This window comes from Carettochelys insculpta, chromosome 1, assembly GCF_033958435.1.
Source record: "Carettochelys insculpta isolate YL-2023 chromosome 1, ASM3395843v1, whole genome shotgun sequence".
In the NCBI taxonomy this organism is placed as follows: domain Eukaryota; kingdom Metazoa; phylum Chordata; order Testudines; family Carettochelyidae; genus Carettochelys; species Carettochelys insculpta.
In genome coordinates, this window is record NC_134137.1 from 144,898,726 (window position 1) to 144,912,026 (window position 13,301).

The following is a 13,301-nucleotide window of genomic DNA, read 5'->3' on the forward strand; positions in this document are numbered from 1 at the left end:
CCTCAGCCCCCTGACTGGATAACTGCATCAAGAGGGTTCACCTCTGTGTGGTCAAAATTGAACAGTAAATTTTGGAACATGGAGTATGTAGGCTCAAATGGACAACCCAGAAGTGGGCAACACAAAAGATGCACAACAGTTATCGTCTGCAAGCTGTGATGATTCAACTTCAATATAGCTGCTCTGGTAGAAATGCATAGACCAGAAGAAGGACAGTTAAGGGAAGAAGGCGGTGGGTTTACATTTTTCTGGAAAGGAACCCCAAAGGAAGAAATCTTTGATCTTAAATTTGTTTTTCTGGTTTAAGAGGATGTTCATGATGCTGAACTTGTGTTCCACACATTTCATAAAGAAGAGTACTCTACTGGAGTTACTGTTGCCAACTCCTTTCCCCATGGTAGTTTGCCAGAGGTCCACATGTCTTCCAAACCTGGTGTTGAAATCCCCCAAGAGAATAATCTTGTCATCTTTGGGGATATCTTTGAGGAGTGTAGCCAATTGGGTGTAGAAGAATTCATGGAGGAACCATTAATGGAGGAGGATTTGCCATCAAAAATGAACTGATGAAGATCCTAGGTGAAGTCCCTGTTGGCATCAATGAGTGTCTCATGACTCTCCACTTAAAGCTTGCCAAAAAACCAACAGGCAACTGTCATCAGTGCTTATGCACCGACTCTAGGTGCCAAAGATGACATGAAGGAGAAGTTCTACACCCCGTTGGACATGGTCCTGAAAGATATCTCCAAAGAAGAAAAAATTAATTCTCTTCGGGGGATTTCAATGCCAGGGTTGGAAGAGACGTTGGACTTCTGGCAAACTACCATTGGGAAAGAAGGAGTTGGCAACAGCAACTCCAATGGAGTGCTCTTCCTTATGAAGTATGTGGAACGTGAGTTCAGAATCATGAACACCCTCTTCGACCAGAAAAAGCAAATTTAAGATCTCATGGTAGCATCCTCGATCAAAGCACTGGCACCTCATAGACTGTGTCATCATCTGTGTTCGAGATTGGCGTGATGTCATTCTCACATGTGCAGTGACTAGTGATGATGACTGATGGGCTGATCACCGCCTTGTTTGATCCACAGTGGTGATTAGGATTGTCTCCAAGTGGAGAAGTCAGAGGAAACAGATCCAAGAAAGATCAACATACAAGGCTTGAAGGACCCCATCAGATGAAGTGAGTTCCAAATACCGCTCCAAAGGAAGCTGCTGACAGTATACCCTGAAGACATGGAAGAACAAAGGTGTCAATTGAAAAATGCCATCATTGAAACTTGTGCTGAAACAGGTCCAGCATCCATCAGAACTGGTTTGATGAGAACAATGTGGAAATTGAATGCCTAATTGAGGCAAAAATGAAAGCTTTTAAGGCCTGGCAAAGCAACATCATCTGCACAATCAAGAGAGAGTTGCATGTCAGGGCAGAAGACCAACGTAAAACAAGGACTCTGAAAACCTGGTGGTGGACTGAGCGCGAGAACTCCAGTGTCTCACAGACATAAGTACAAGAAGTTTCTTCCGTGCTACCAAAGCTGTTTATGGACCAAGAAACGATGGAGTCAGTCCTCTGAGATCAAAGGATGGTACCCAACGCTAAAAACAATGAAGCCATTGCTTCTACCTCACAATCTGTGAGGGGGTGGCACAATTTGAGAGGACCCGCCACAGTGCAGATGAGGAGAGGCAGAGAAGAAGAAAAGAGTGGCAAAAACAGTCCTACACCCCTCCAACACCTGCCCCTTCCTGAGAAAAGACCTGCAGCTCCAGAATCAGGCTGATCAGCCATCAACATACTCCCAAAGAGGAGGGTGGCATGAAGACATCCTACTTGCTATCAAGTGACCGTCAAGGAGGAAGTTGTTATAACACTATGTGGTCCACCTAGACTTGGTCCTAGGCGTTCAGGAGTAAGCAAGGTTAAGTACCCCTTTAGTCTCTTACCAAAGCAGAGGGATGGGCAGTGTGCAGAGCCTTCCTTTTATCCCTCATACTTGCTAATCAGTGCTGCCAATCCAGAGTGGGAGGAGGTGTTACAAATTATTGCTGAAAGAGATGAGTAGCAATTTGCTACCTCCTTTAACTCAAGGAGGAAGCTTAGAAGGAACTTTTACTCAGGATATGTCTCTTGAGTAACAGTGCTTTTTGGTCTTACTCTTGTAGTGGTGTAGTTTATACAGCACCCCTTGCTGAAAGCGGTTTCTGAAGTAGTCATATAACAGTAAGAATTTCATGATAGCAGCGGAAGGCATGCAAAATAAGAAAGTTTGGTTCACCACCTTATAAATATTTATAAACCAAGCCATCTTACCAGGAAAAGGCAGTTTTTCTGGTACCAAAACTTAGGATCTGCCATTAAACATGAATTGAAATAGTATACGTAATGTACAGAGTATGTTTAGTCTTGTCACAATGGCTGCATCTACACTGGCCCCTTCCGAAAGGAAGGGGCATGGCAATGAGCCACATCTGTAGATGCTAATGAGGCACTATTGTGAATATGCAGCGCCTCTTTACCATAATGTCGGCCACGTGTGGTTCAAAAGTGCCGCTTTCAAATCTCACACTGCCCGTGTGGACATAAGCCTTTCAAAAGGACCTGCTGGACTTCGAAAGCCTCTTCTTCCTAAAACCAAATAGGAAGAAGGGGCTTTCGAAGTCCAGGGGGTCCTTTTGAAAGGCCCACATCCACACAGGTGGCGTGCGATTCGAAAATGGCATTTTTGAACCTCGCATAGCCAGCATTATTAATGAGTCTATGCATATTCATATCAGCGCCTCATTAGCATCTGCTGATGTGGCTTGTTACCATGCCCCTTCTGAAAGGAAAGGGGTAGTGTAGACATAGCCAATGAGATTGGTACGTTGTATCCAAAACTTCCAGTGCCAGAAGACTTAAAGGCATACATGAAATGTTTGCTTTAATCCATGAAGAATATACCAATATAACATGGTCTGTGTAACATATCTATTGTGTGTTTATATATGATTATGATATCCGGCAGTCCTGTAGATCTTCTTTGGCTGAGCTTATGGCAAGGACATCCCTAGACCTGGAGCTGGATCTCCAGGCATCCAGAACTAGACAGAGACAGCTAAATGAGGAGATATGTGCTTTGAGAGAGCTGAGGCAACGTCTAGAAGATGCCCAACTCAGAGGGCAAACCGATCTTCCCCACTGGGTCCTTCGGGATGAACGATTCCGAAATTTGTTGAAGGAAGCAGAGCGACAGGTAAGGTGTGTTGGGCTATATGTTGGGAATACTCAGAACTTTGATCCAATCCTGTTGGTTATAAAATACACCTTGGAAATGTTGAAGTTAAATGAATGGAACTTCACAATGTTACATAGTCTACTATGTATTTTATAGAGTTTGTCTGTTTGATCAAGAACTCCTCCTAAACAGTAAGAGGTAGGACCACCAAATTTGGTATCCACCTCCTCTGATCATAACTTAAAACAACGTAAGGATTTTGTTATGCCAGGAATATGGGGAGTGCCTGAAATGGGATAGCTCCTCCTAAAACCCAAACAGAAAAGAGACAGACTCACCAGATCAAGTATAGTCCTCAAAATTGACCTAATTGAGCGACTGTTGAAAGAGTCTGAACCAGGATGAGCCAGAAAAATACAAATAACCTAGAATGGTGTCATTTTTCAGTAAATCTTCCAGAAGAGACGAAAGGAGAAATTTGGAGGGTTTTTTTTTTTCTGTTTTGGCACAGCTGCATGAATACTTAAGGTTTGAAATATAGAAGAAATTGTTATGGGAAACCAAATTAACTGTAGCCCTCTTTCGTCAAAACATAACAAATTATAAGAGTTTAGAGCGATGAATTAAAAATACACTTCCTAGAATTCCCATTTTAAAAAAATACTAAAAATTAAATGGAAAATTTTAACCCTTTTCTTTAAGAAATCCAAAAAAAACACTTTATAAAAATAACACTTTTTTTAAAAAAATTACAACCATTTTTTTCTTATATTTAAAAAAAACAGCCAAACAAAAAAAACTTAATTGAGTTACGGACCCAAGCAATGTTGGGTAAATCTGCTCGTTTCAGTTTAACCCCAGATACCCTCAAGAAAACAACATTTCATTGGTTGTTACTAAACACCATACTGGTGACAATTATTGGAGAATGGTACTGTTTAATGTATCTGAGAGGTTAAAACTCTCTATCCAAAGTTTGATTTTTGTGGTATTGTAAAGCATTTTCTGGTACTGCTATAAGTTAGAGATATTTAGTAGGGGAATCACAAAACATTTCTTCCCATGTGTACTTTGGACGAATATCTACTGAGTTGATATTTTATCATACATGATCATTTTGCATACTTTCTCCTCTGACCATGTATGCATACTTTAAAAACCAGTGGTGCGAAAGGTAAGTGTAATAAAGCATGTTGGGGCAAATGACTACTGAAAAAAAATTGCCATTGGATTTTCAGAGTTCATTTAGAGCAGATATAATCTCTATCTTACATGTGTCATGGGTTAGCCGAGTTAGTCTGTATCTTCCAAAACCAAGAAGTCCTGTTAGTCTATAAAGTGCCACAGGACTTCTTGTTGTTTCTATCTTATGCTCTTATTTGAAGGATTCAAATAACAGTAAAGTACGTGAAACAGTTCTGTAGCTCTAGTGAGTCTAGCTATTTTGGACCTTCTGCTTGGCTGATTTCAGTGAAGTGAAGTTGGAAAGCATGCTATTTAACAAGATGTCTTTATTTCCCTATGTTTCCAGCTGTTCATTTTTAGCTTGCTTTTCATACTTTTCAGACAAGACAGACCAAATTTGAACATCACCAAGAACAAGCAGCTGAAAAAATGCTAAAGAAAGCATCCAAAGAAGTATACCAACTGCGTGGACAAAAACAGAAAGAACCCATTCAGGTGCAGACTTTTAGGTAAGCTATAACCCAGTGGTGTCCAATAGAAATTAAAGGATCACCACACTCCCTCCTCCCCCTCAGAATAAATGCCCTCCTCTTCCCCCCCTCCAAACTGCTGGCAACTTGCTAGGCTGCCAGGCCTCTGTGCTGGAGCCACGCCAGAAGTTGTCGCTGTTGCTGCCGCTTGCTTGTCCCACCAAGGGGTAGGTCACGTGTGCAGAGCGGGTGGAGGGTGCTCCACGTGTGCGGCTCTAAGGAGCCACATTTTGCCACAGCATGGTGTCCAGTTCACAAGCGTATTGGATGCCACAGCTATAGCCTCTGTACTGAGAATGTTTTGCAGATCTCTGTGATGTAGTACTGTGTTCTTATTTCAGCTGATCTGGCAAATCCAAGCCAGCTGGTTTCATTAATTAGTGTCCTTTGTATCTGTAATCTTTATTTCTATGTTGATGTGGGACTGTCTTCATATTTTTTGTTTTGTTTGATTTTGGGAGCAATTCATGACAGAAAGACTATAAGTCAAAGGGAAGAAACACTGTTGCTCCAAATACAAAAAAATAATGCCATAATACAAAAAGAGAATGTCCATATGTATGTAAATTTGTTAGGCTTTGTTTCTAATTAGGACAGCAAATACTACCACTGTGTGCTCTGGGCTCCAAACTCACATTGGTTTCAAGAGCTGGCTACATCCCTGTATGCACAGTCAATTAGTTAATGTTTTATACATACGAGAACATATATATAAGAACAGGTTAGATAAATGTCTGTCAGGGATGGCCTAGACAGTACTTGGTCCTCTCATGAAGGCAGGGGCTGGACAGTCCCAGTATTCTATGATTCTGTGGTTTAAAATAGCTGAAATAGGAGAAGAACAAGTTAAAAATTACTTAGACAAGTTAGATTTCTTCAATTCACCTGGGCCTGATGAAATGCATCCTACAATACTCAAGGAGCTGACTGAAGAGATATCTGAGCTGTTATCGTTGAAAAGTCATGGAAAAAGGCAAATATAGCACCCAACTATTTATAAAAAAATGAGGCGAACCCAAGGAATTACAGACTAGGCAGCTTAACTTCTGTCCCGTGAAAGACAACGGAGAAAACTTGTAGAAGATGATAAGAAATATTGAGCATGGATTTGTCAAGAACAAATCATGTCAAACCATCCCATAAGCTTTCTTTGACAGGCTAACAAGCCTTGTGACTAAGGGGAGGCAGTAGATATGGTATATCTAAACTTTAATAAGGTTTTGTTACAGTCTCTCATGATCATCTGATTAACAAGCTAGAGGAATACAGCCTAGATGGAGCTACTGTAAGATGGTGCATAACTAATTGGATAACCATGAATATTTATCAGTGGTTCACAGTTAATGCTGGAAGGGCATAATGAGTGAAGTTGCTCAGGTATCAGTTCTGGGCCCAGTTCTGTTCAATATTTTCATCAATGGTTTACATAAAGGTATAGGAGTCCACTAATAAAGCTTGCAGATGATGCCAAGCTGGGAGGGATTGCAAGTACTTTAGAGGGTATGGTTATCTCTCTATATAAAAATACTTTTCCTCCTGGGCAGCAGAATGTCATTGTCATGTAAATGATGTCTGTCTTCTCCTTGGGGAGTGGCGGCTGGGAGAGAAGCCAGGGCAGGAGGTGGAGGCTCCAGGAAGGAAGGGGCTGGCCAAGTGGTTCCCTGACCCCCCAGGAAAAGAGGGTGGATTGGTGAGTGTAGCAAGCAGGTGGTGCAGCCCCCTAATAAATTATTCAAAATGATCTGGACAAATGGGAGAAGTGATCTGAAGGTAAGTAGAACGGCATTCAGTAAGGACAAATGCAAACTACACCTCTTGGGAAGGAACAGTCACTTGCCCGCATACAAAATGGGAAATGGCAGCATAGGAAGAAGTAATGTGGAAAGGAATCTGAAGGCTGGTGGTAGCATGGGAGAGAGGTGTCATATTGAACTGTAAGCTGAAATGAGCTAACAGTGTGACACTGTTACCAAAAAAAGAAACGTCATTTTGGGATATATTAGTAGAGTTGTAAGTAAGAAATGAGATGATTCGTCTGTTCTACTCTGTGCGGATTAGGCCTCAGCTGGAGTATTGTGTCCAGTTTTGGATGTCACATTTCAGGAAAGATGTGGACATATTAGAGAAGGTCCAGAGAAGAGCAACAAAATGTATTAAAGGCTTAGAAAACATGATCTAAGAAGGAGGTTGAATAAATTGGTTTTGTTTGTTATGGAAAAGAGTTGTTACCATGTTCCTTCTGTCTTTAGTACCTAAAAAGTTGTCACAAGGAGGAAGAAAAAGTATTTTCCTTAATCTCTGATGAGTGAAAAGAAGGTTTAGGTTGGACATTAGGAAAAACTTCTCAGTTGTTAGGTAGTTAACTAGTGTAATAAATAAATAAAATCTCCATCACTGAAGATTTTTAAGAGCAGGTTAGACAAACACTTGTCAGGGATGGTCTACAAAGTACTTACTCCTGTCTTGAGTCTCTTCTAGTCCTATGATTCAAAAATTGTACCAGTAACTGTTCTTTCTTACTATTGCACCCACAGTTCTGTTTCCCAACTGCTCTTTCCACAAATCTCTGTGCTTTGTATTGCTCCTCAGCCCTTCCTCCTCTATGGCTGCTGCAGCTGTCTATAGTTCTTATGCCATATACACAGTTTTAAGCTTTGCTTGTGAGTGAATTTGGTAAATATTAACATGCATTTCAGATGATTTTTCTGACTCTTAGGCTGCATCTACACTACAGAGATCTTCTGAAAGAAGCCCTCTTTTCTGAAGATCTCTTTCGAAAAATCTTTCTTCTTTTGACAGAGTGCGTCCACACACACAAAAGCTGTTCAAAGGAGTGATCTGCTCTTTCAAAAGCGATTGTTCTAACAGCTCCCACTCTTTCAAAAGAATGGGCCAGGGATTGAAAAATGAGGCCCCAAGAGGACTGCTCTTTTGGGGGGGGGGAAAAGGGGGGGGCCTGTGGAGCATCTACACGTTTTCTTTCAAAAGAAGTTTTCAAAAGGGGGCACTCTTCCTGAAACAGGAAAGGAAGAGTGATTTCAAAAGGAGCACCGCATTCTTTCAATTTACTTTCAAAAGAACGTTTTTTGTGTGTAGATGCTACAGGGGACTTTTTGAAAGAGCCCCCGTCTTTCAAAAAATCTTTTGAAAGAGCTTGCTAGTGTAGAGGCAGCCTTAGTATTTAAAGTACCCATTTGTTTTGTATATTCATATTTGTAATCCATACCACAAAGGTCGTTTCTACACAGGCCACTTTCTTCGATAGTGGCATGGTAATACACGGCCCGAAATATGCTAATGAGGCATGGATGCAAATTCCCCGCACCTCATTAGCATACGGTCATGTGATTTGGAGTCCGGAAGACCGTTCTTCCAGACTCAAAACTCCGTGTAGAAGCGTGGCCCAGGGGGAGCTTCCAGAAGGAAGTCCTTCTTCTGGAGGTCCCTTCTTCCCGAAAATTTTTGTGAAGAAGGGGCCTCCAGAAGAAGGACTTCCTTCTGGAAGTTCCCCCGGGGGGCCGCGCTTCTAAATGGCATTTTGGAGTCCGGAAGAACGGTCTTTCGGACTCCAAATCACATGACCATATCCTAATGAGGTGTGGGGAATTTGCATCCGTGCCTCATTAGCATATTTTAGTCCGTGTATTACCATGCCACTTTTGAAGAAAGTGGCCTGTGTAGAAACGGCCAAAGTGTTTGAGTAAATGTTTTCAATGCAAGGATTGTGTCAAAAAATACAGATAAGCTACGTCTACACTAAAAATATGTTCTGTCGACAGTAAATCGACAGAAAACGGCACTTATGTCGATAGCCTTCTGCCTCTCCTCCATGAGGCAGAGCACCTTTCTCGACAGACTTTGTCAACACAAAAACCATGTGGCTGCACAGGGGGGCGGGGAGGCCTCCGTCGACAGAGGTTTGCTTGTGGCTTGCATTTGTGTAAAGAGAGCAACAGATTACGATTATTGAGAAATTGTGCTATAATGTTGTCAGGAAACATTAAATAAAAAAATAAATAAATCACTGTTTTTAATGTCATTTTTCATCTGGGGAATGCTGAGTGTCTATAATCCTTTTATCCTAGGCTGACAGGCAGTTTCTCAGGACAGCAGAAATTACAGGGATGGATTTTTATAGCTGTGTAATACCTGTAATAATAGGGCCAACTTAAATCCTGCGTATTGGGGAACACAAGGCAAGGAGGAAATAAATATACAGTGTGGTATGCAGAGATGAAGACATAGGTAGTTTTTAATGCTGTGTGTAGCGGAATTTTTTTAAAATAGAAAGCGAGAAGAATGAAACTTTCCCTATTTGATATGCACATATCCAGAAAAAGATGGTTGCTTTAGGTATGTGTTGTCAGCAAAATCTGAATCGATGTAGGCTATCCAGAGATGTGTAGAGCCTTGTGTGGTTCTGTGTACTGTAGGGTATCTTTCACCCAAAAAGTAATAGTGTCTATGGTTTATGTTGGTAAGGAATTTTTCTGTATGCCCTATTCAGTTCGTTCCTACATAGCTAATAGTGGATACTCATAGTGCTTTTTTGTTTCTTCCAGAAGACTGAGTCTATGATGCTGACTTCTTTTGCAAAGCATTTTGAGAGCTACTTTTAAAAAGTGCTGTGTAAGAGCTAGTGGGTATTTATTATTTATTATAGCCATATAATATGGGTTTGATTTACAATGTTTATAAACACCTCAGATCTGAAGAATTTAATCAGAGCTGAATGAAAATAGCAATACATTCGGTTTCCTAAAATGAAAGTCTGTTTATATGCATCTGTTTGAACACCTTTTTGTCTGGGTTTTTTTCAATGACAGAGAGAAGATAGCATTTTTTACAAGACCAAGAATTAACATACCTCCTCTGCCAGCTGATGATGTATAACATGTTACATTGGAATCATGAAGTATTTATCTATCTGTTTCATTTTAATGAATTATTAGATTAGCTAAATTCCTTTTTCAAAGTTTGTGCAAAAGCTATTAATATACATCTTTTGTAAAAAAATAAAAACATAAAAAGTAAAAGTAAAAATATATAAATATATATATATATATATATATATATTATATATACATACACTTATATATTTTATAATAGTGACTGCAGCAAGGCTTGGTTTTTCCTTGTTGTGAAATTGACATTTCTGAAGACAACTTATTTTATAAAAGATCAGCTATCCTGTTAAGAGTGTACAGTTTTTATGCTGTTTTATTTGATTTAAAGGCTGGAAGACAGAAACAAAGTGAGTTCAGGCAAATTCACTGTATTGTAATTTATTTATAGCACATTTTTCCTTGAAGGAAAATACCTACTTTAAGATGTATTTTAAGACTGAAATTTTGTTCTTCAGTATTTGTCATACAGTAGAATCCATAGAGCTGGTTTTGTTTCTGATACCTGAAATGAAAATACTATGTTCTAAATGTGTCACTTTTATCAGCTTTATTATGCAGATCTTACAATGTAAATTGTATTCTTTAGCACTGTCTGTGTTATAGGAAAATATTGTCACCTGCAATGTTTTAAATACTGATTAAAAATGCCATTCAACATTGCAAAACTCATTTGCATGTTTTTACTGTGCACTAATTGTTCTCATTTCGGTTGTGTTTAATGTATCTTTATATTTTTAATTAGAATCTCAATTTTAACGGGGGGAAGAAAGAGGGTGGCAATTCTTTGTTTTTCTATGATTTAATACAGATGGAAATAAAGGGGGAAGGCATACTTGCCATATTACTAAAACCAGTAAAGGACCATAGTATCTGATTAGTTTTAAAGATTGTGGCACAATGGGAAAAGTAATAGTATCCTATATTCTGGAATGCATCCCTATTGGAAGTAGGAAGGGGAGGGATAAACACCTGTGTATGTGCTTTCCTGAATAGATGCATTTCAGGAAAAAAAGCATATATCCCTGGAAGAAAAAGGTCACTTGGTTGGTAGCTGAGCCAGCCACAACTTGGCAAAGAGTGATTTTGTTACCGTGTACTTTAACATAGGACTGTCACCCTAAATTCCCGATAATGCCAGTTTTGTGTCCTTGCATCTTACAAGTATGTAAAAAAGCTTCTTGCTAATCTACTATAGACAGTTTCTAGTGTTTTCTGATATGCATTACCTAAAGAGAAGGGCACCCCACATGAGACCTATTTAGCCTAACTGTTGAAACATACAGTGTAAAAATCATGATCTCGCTCAGTTAAAGGGACATTGTCTTGACAGATTTGGCCCCAAATTTAGGTTTTTTAAGAAGCCAACAAGCCAATGAAATCTGACCAGTAGAAATGTTTTTATTATTTTTATAAACAAGTGAATGTTCCTTGAGGGGTTAGCACTCCTATCTCTACTGTTGTGTAAGAGCATAAGAACCTCAACGTTAAACACAGTCTATTTTCATTCTCCAAGCTAAGGAAGAAAGTAAGCAGAATATAAATAATAAATGTCTATAATTTGGAAAACCCAAACAGATTCATAATCGAATATTATTAGAAATGAAGACATTTGTGTTTTTAAATTACATTACTACTTAACTGATGTAGTGTTCCTATTCATCCAATGTGGCATGAAAAAAAGGCAAGAAAATTGGATGTGGAGGTAAAGAAAATTTGACTTTCAGTCCTCTTTTCTTGGCACTGCTACTAATACTTGTGAATAAATCTCTCCAGCCTGCATAAGAGAGATGCAGAAAATGCACAGAATAGACGCAAAACAAAATTAAACACTTTAAAAGAAAGAGAGAAACTAAAATCCAGTTGTGAAAGAATTGTCAGTGTTAGGATGAAAGTCTGAGACAGCAACCCTTCCATTCCTCATTACCAGAATGTGTCCTGGTGTCTGAGGGGGAATAGATCTGTCTCCTTGACCATTAAAAAGGCAGTATTTACCAACAGGTATGCACTGTGATATCTGAGATGACACATGTCATATGCTTGGATAGCAGCACAGTATCTGATGGCAAATGTTCCTATTTTTTTTAAATGGTGACTACTGTACCATATCACCAGAATGTTTTGTGAGTCCGAGATTGACTGCTGTATTGAGTCCTCTTCTAATGTGGTAATGAGTTATAATATTCAGTATTCATCTCTCTTGTTGTTGTCAGTTTTGTATGATTGTGTCATTTGTATTATTTGGAAAGTATTCCTTCTACAGAATAAAAAAATATTACTATGAATACAAGTAAGAGATTTATTATGTACCACAATATCCAATATTTTTGAAGTTATGTACATACAGGTCATTATAGTAATACCTTTACAAAGTAATTTTGTGGGCAGTATAGCATTATTTAGATAACATCACTAAAATCAACTTTCACCTCATAGTAAAATTGGGGAAGCTTGTGAAACTAAACCGTCTTGGAAGATTGCCCCGAAGACTTTAAATGGATCCAGAGTGCTGTGTATGGGAACAATGTCCAGAAGCTTTAGCACTAATATTGTTCCTTAAAAATAAGTTCTCATCTGCACCAGGTTAAGAACTTTTCTGAGCTTATTTGCTTCTTTAGTATTATGATGAGCAATTTCTCTGGAGAGAAAAGGCTGCTCAAGATTTCCTTACTAAGGTTTAATTTGTGCTCTGCAGATAGCATCATCATATTACTACTACCTTTACTTCAACAACTTGTTGAGCATCATAGACCTTAAATAGCATTCCCTGCAAACAAAGGGACTGTCTCTGAGTTTCCTTCTTAGCTTGACCTATTACTAAGCCTCATTATATTTTCTTCAAAAGAATATGCATATGCTTTGAAAATGAATACAAAAGACACATGGAAGACATTGGATCACTATGCTGCAGAAGCATGGTTACTCTATTGTATCTGTGTAGAAGCATAAGCACAGAGGGAATTCATACCACTAAATGTGTGCTGGTCTCAGTTCACTGTTTGTAAGGCATTATGGGTGTAAGAGAGCTAGACTATTTTTAACCTGTCTAGTGAAAATAGGCTTTGGATGTTTTGTCCTCCAGTTGTTGCTGCCATCAAGTTAAATAATAAAGGAGATATGTTAGAAATGGCAACATGGCATGAGACCAAAAAGCTCAATGTACCTTTTACTCAAAGGATGGTAAATATGTTGCAAGATAATAGTTCAAGGTAAGTCTTACACAAAGATGACAACTTTCTTCTAAGGCTGAGCTGATTATGTATGTTATTAACTATAAATCCTGTTGAGCATAATAAAGTACCAAATTTTATCCCATGGAGGAAGACTGTGCTCATTAGGAACCCCAGTGTACTTTTTAAGTGTAGAGGAACCCCACAATTAGAAAATCTTGAAAGATTTTTAAAAGTTCCTTTTACAAGGATAAGGTTTAAAACAGTCAAGAACTATTCTCTCCTCTCCTCGCCCAA

General features: G+C 39.1%; 1 protein-coding gene across 3 annotated transcripts in view; it reads left to right on the forward strand.

Annotated features, from left to right (window-relative positions):
- Window positions 1-12,113, forward strand: part of WWC3 (WWC family member 3) — a 183,203-nt gene extending 171,090 nt beyond the window's left edge. For all 3 annotated transcript variants that reach the window (XM_074992746.1, XM_074992755.1, XM_074992761.1), the window contains 3 exons: window positions 3,006-3,233; window positions 4,782-4,909; window positions 9,757-12,113. In XM_074992746.1, the coding sequence (XP_074848847.1) occupies window positions 3,006-3,233; window positions 4,782-4,909; window positions 9,757-9,823 (423 nt within the window). In that variant the 3' untranslated portion in view covers window positions 9,824-12,113. The remainder of the gene's footprint in view (window positions 1-3,005; window positions 3,234-4,781; window positions 4,910-9,756) is intronic.
- The last annotated feature ends 1,188 nt before the right edge of the window (window positions 12,114-13,301 follow it).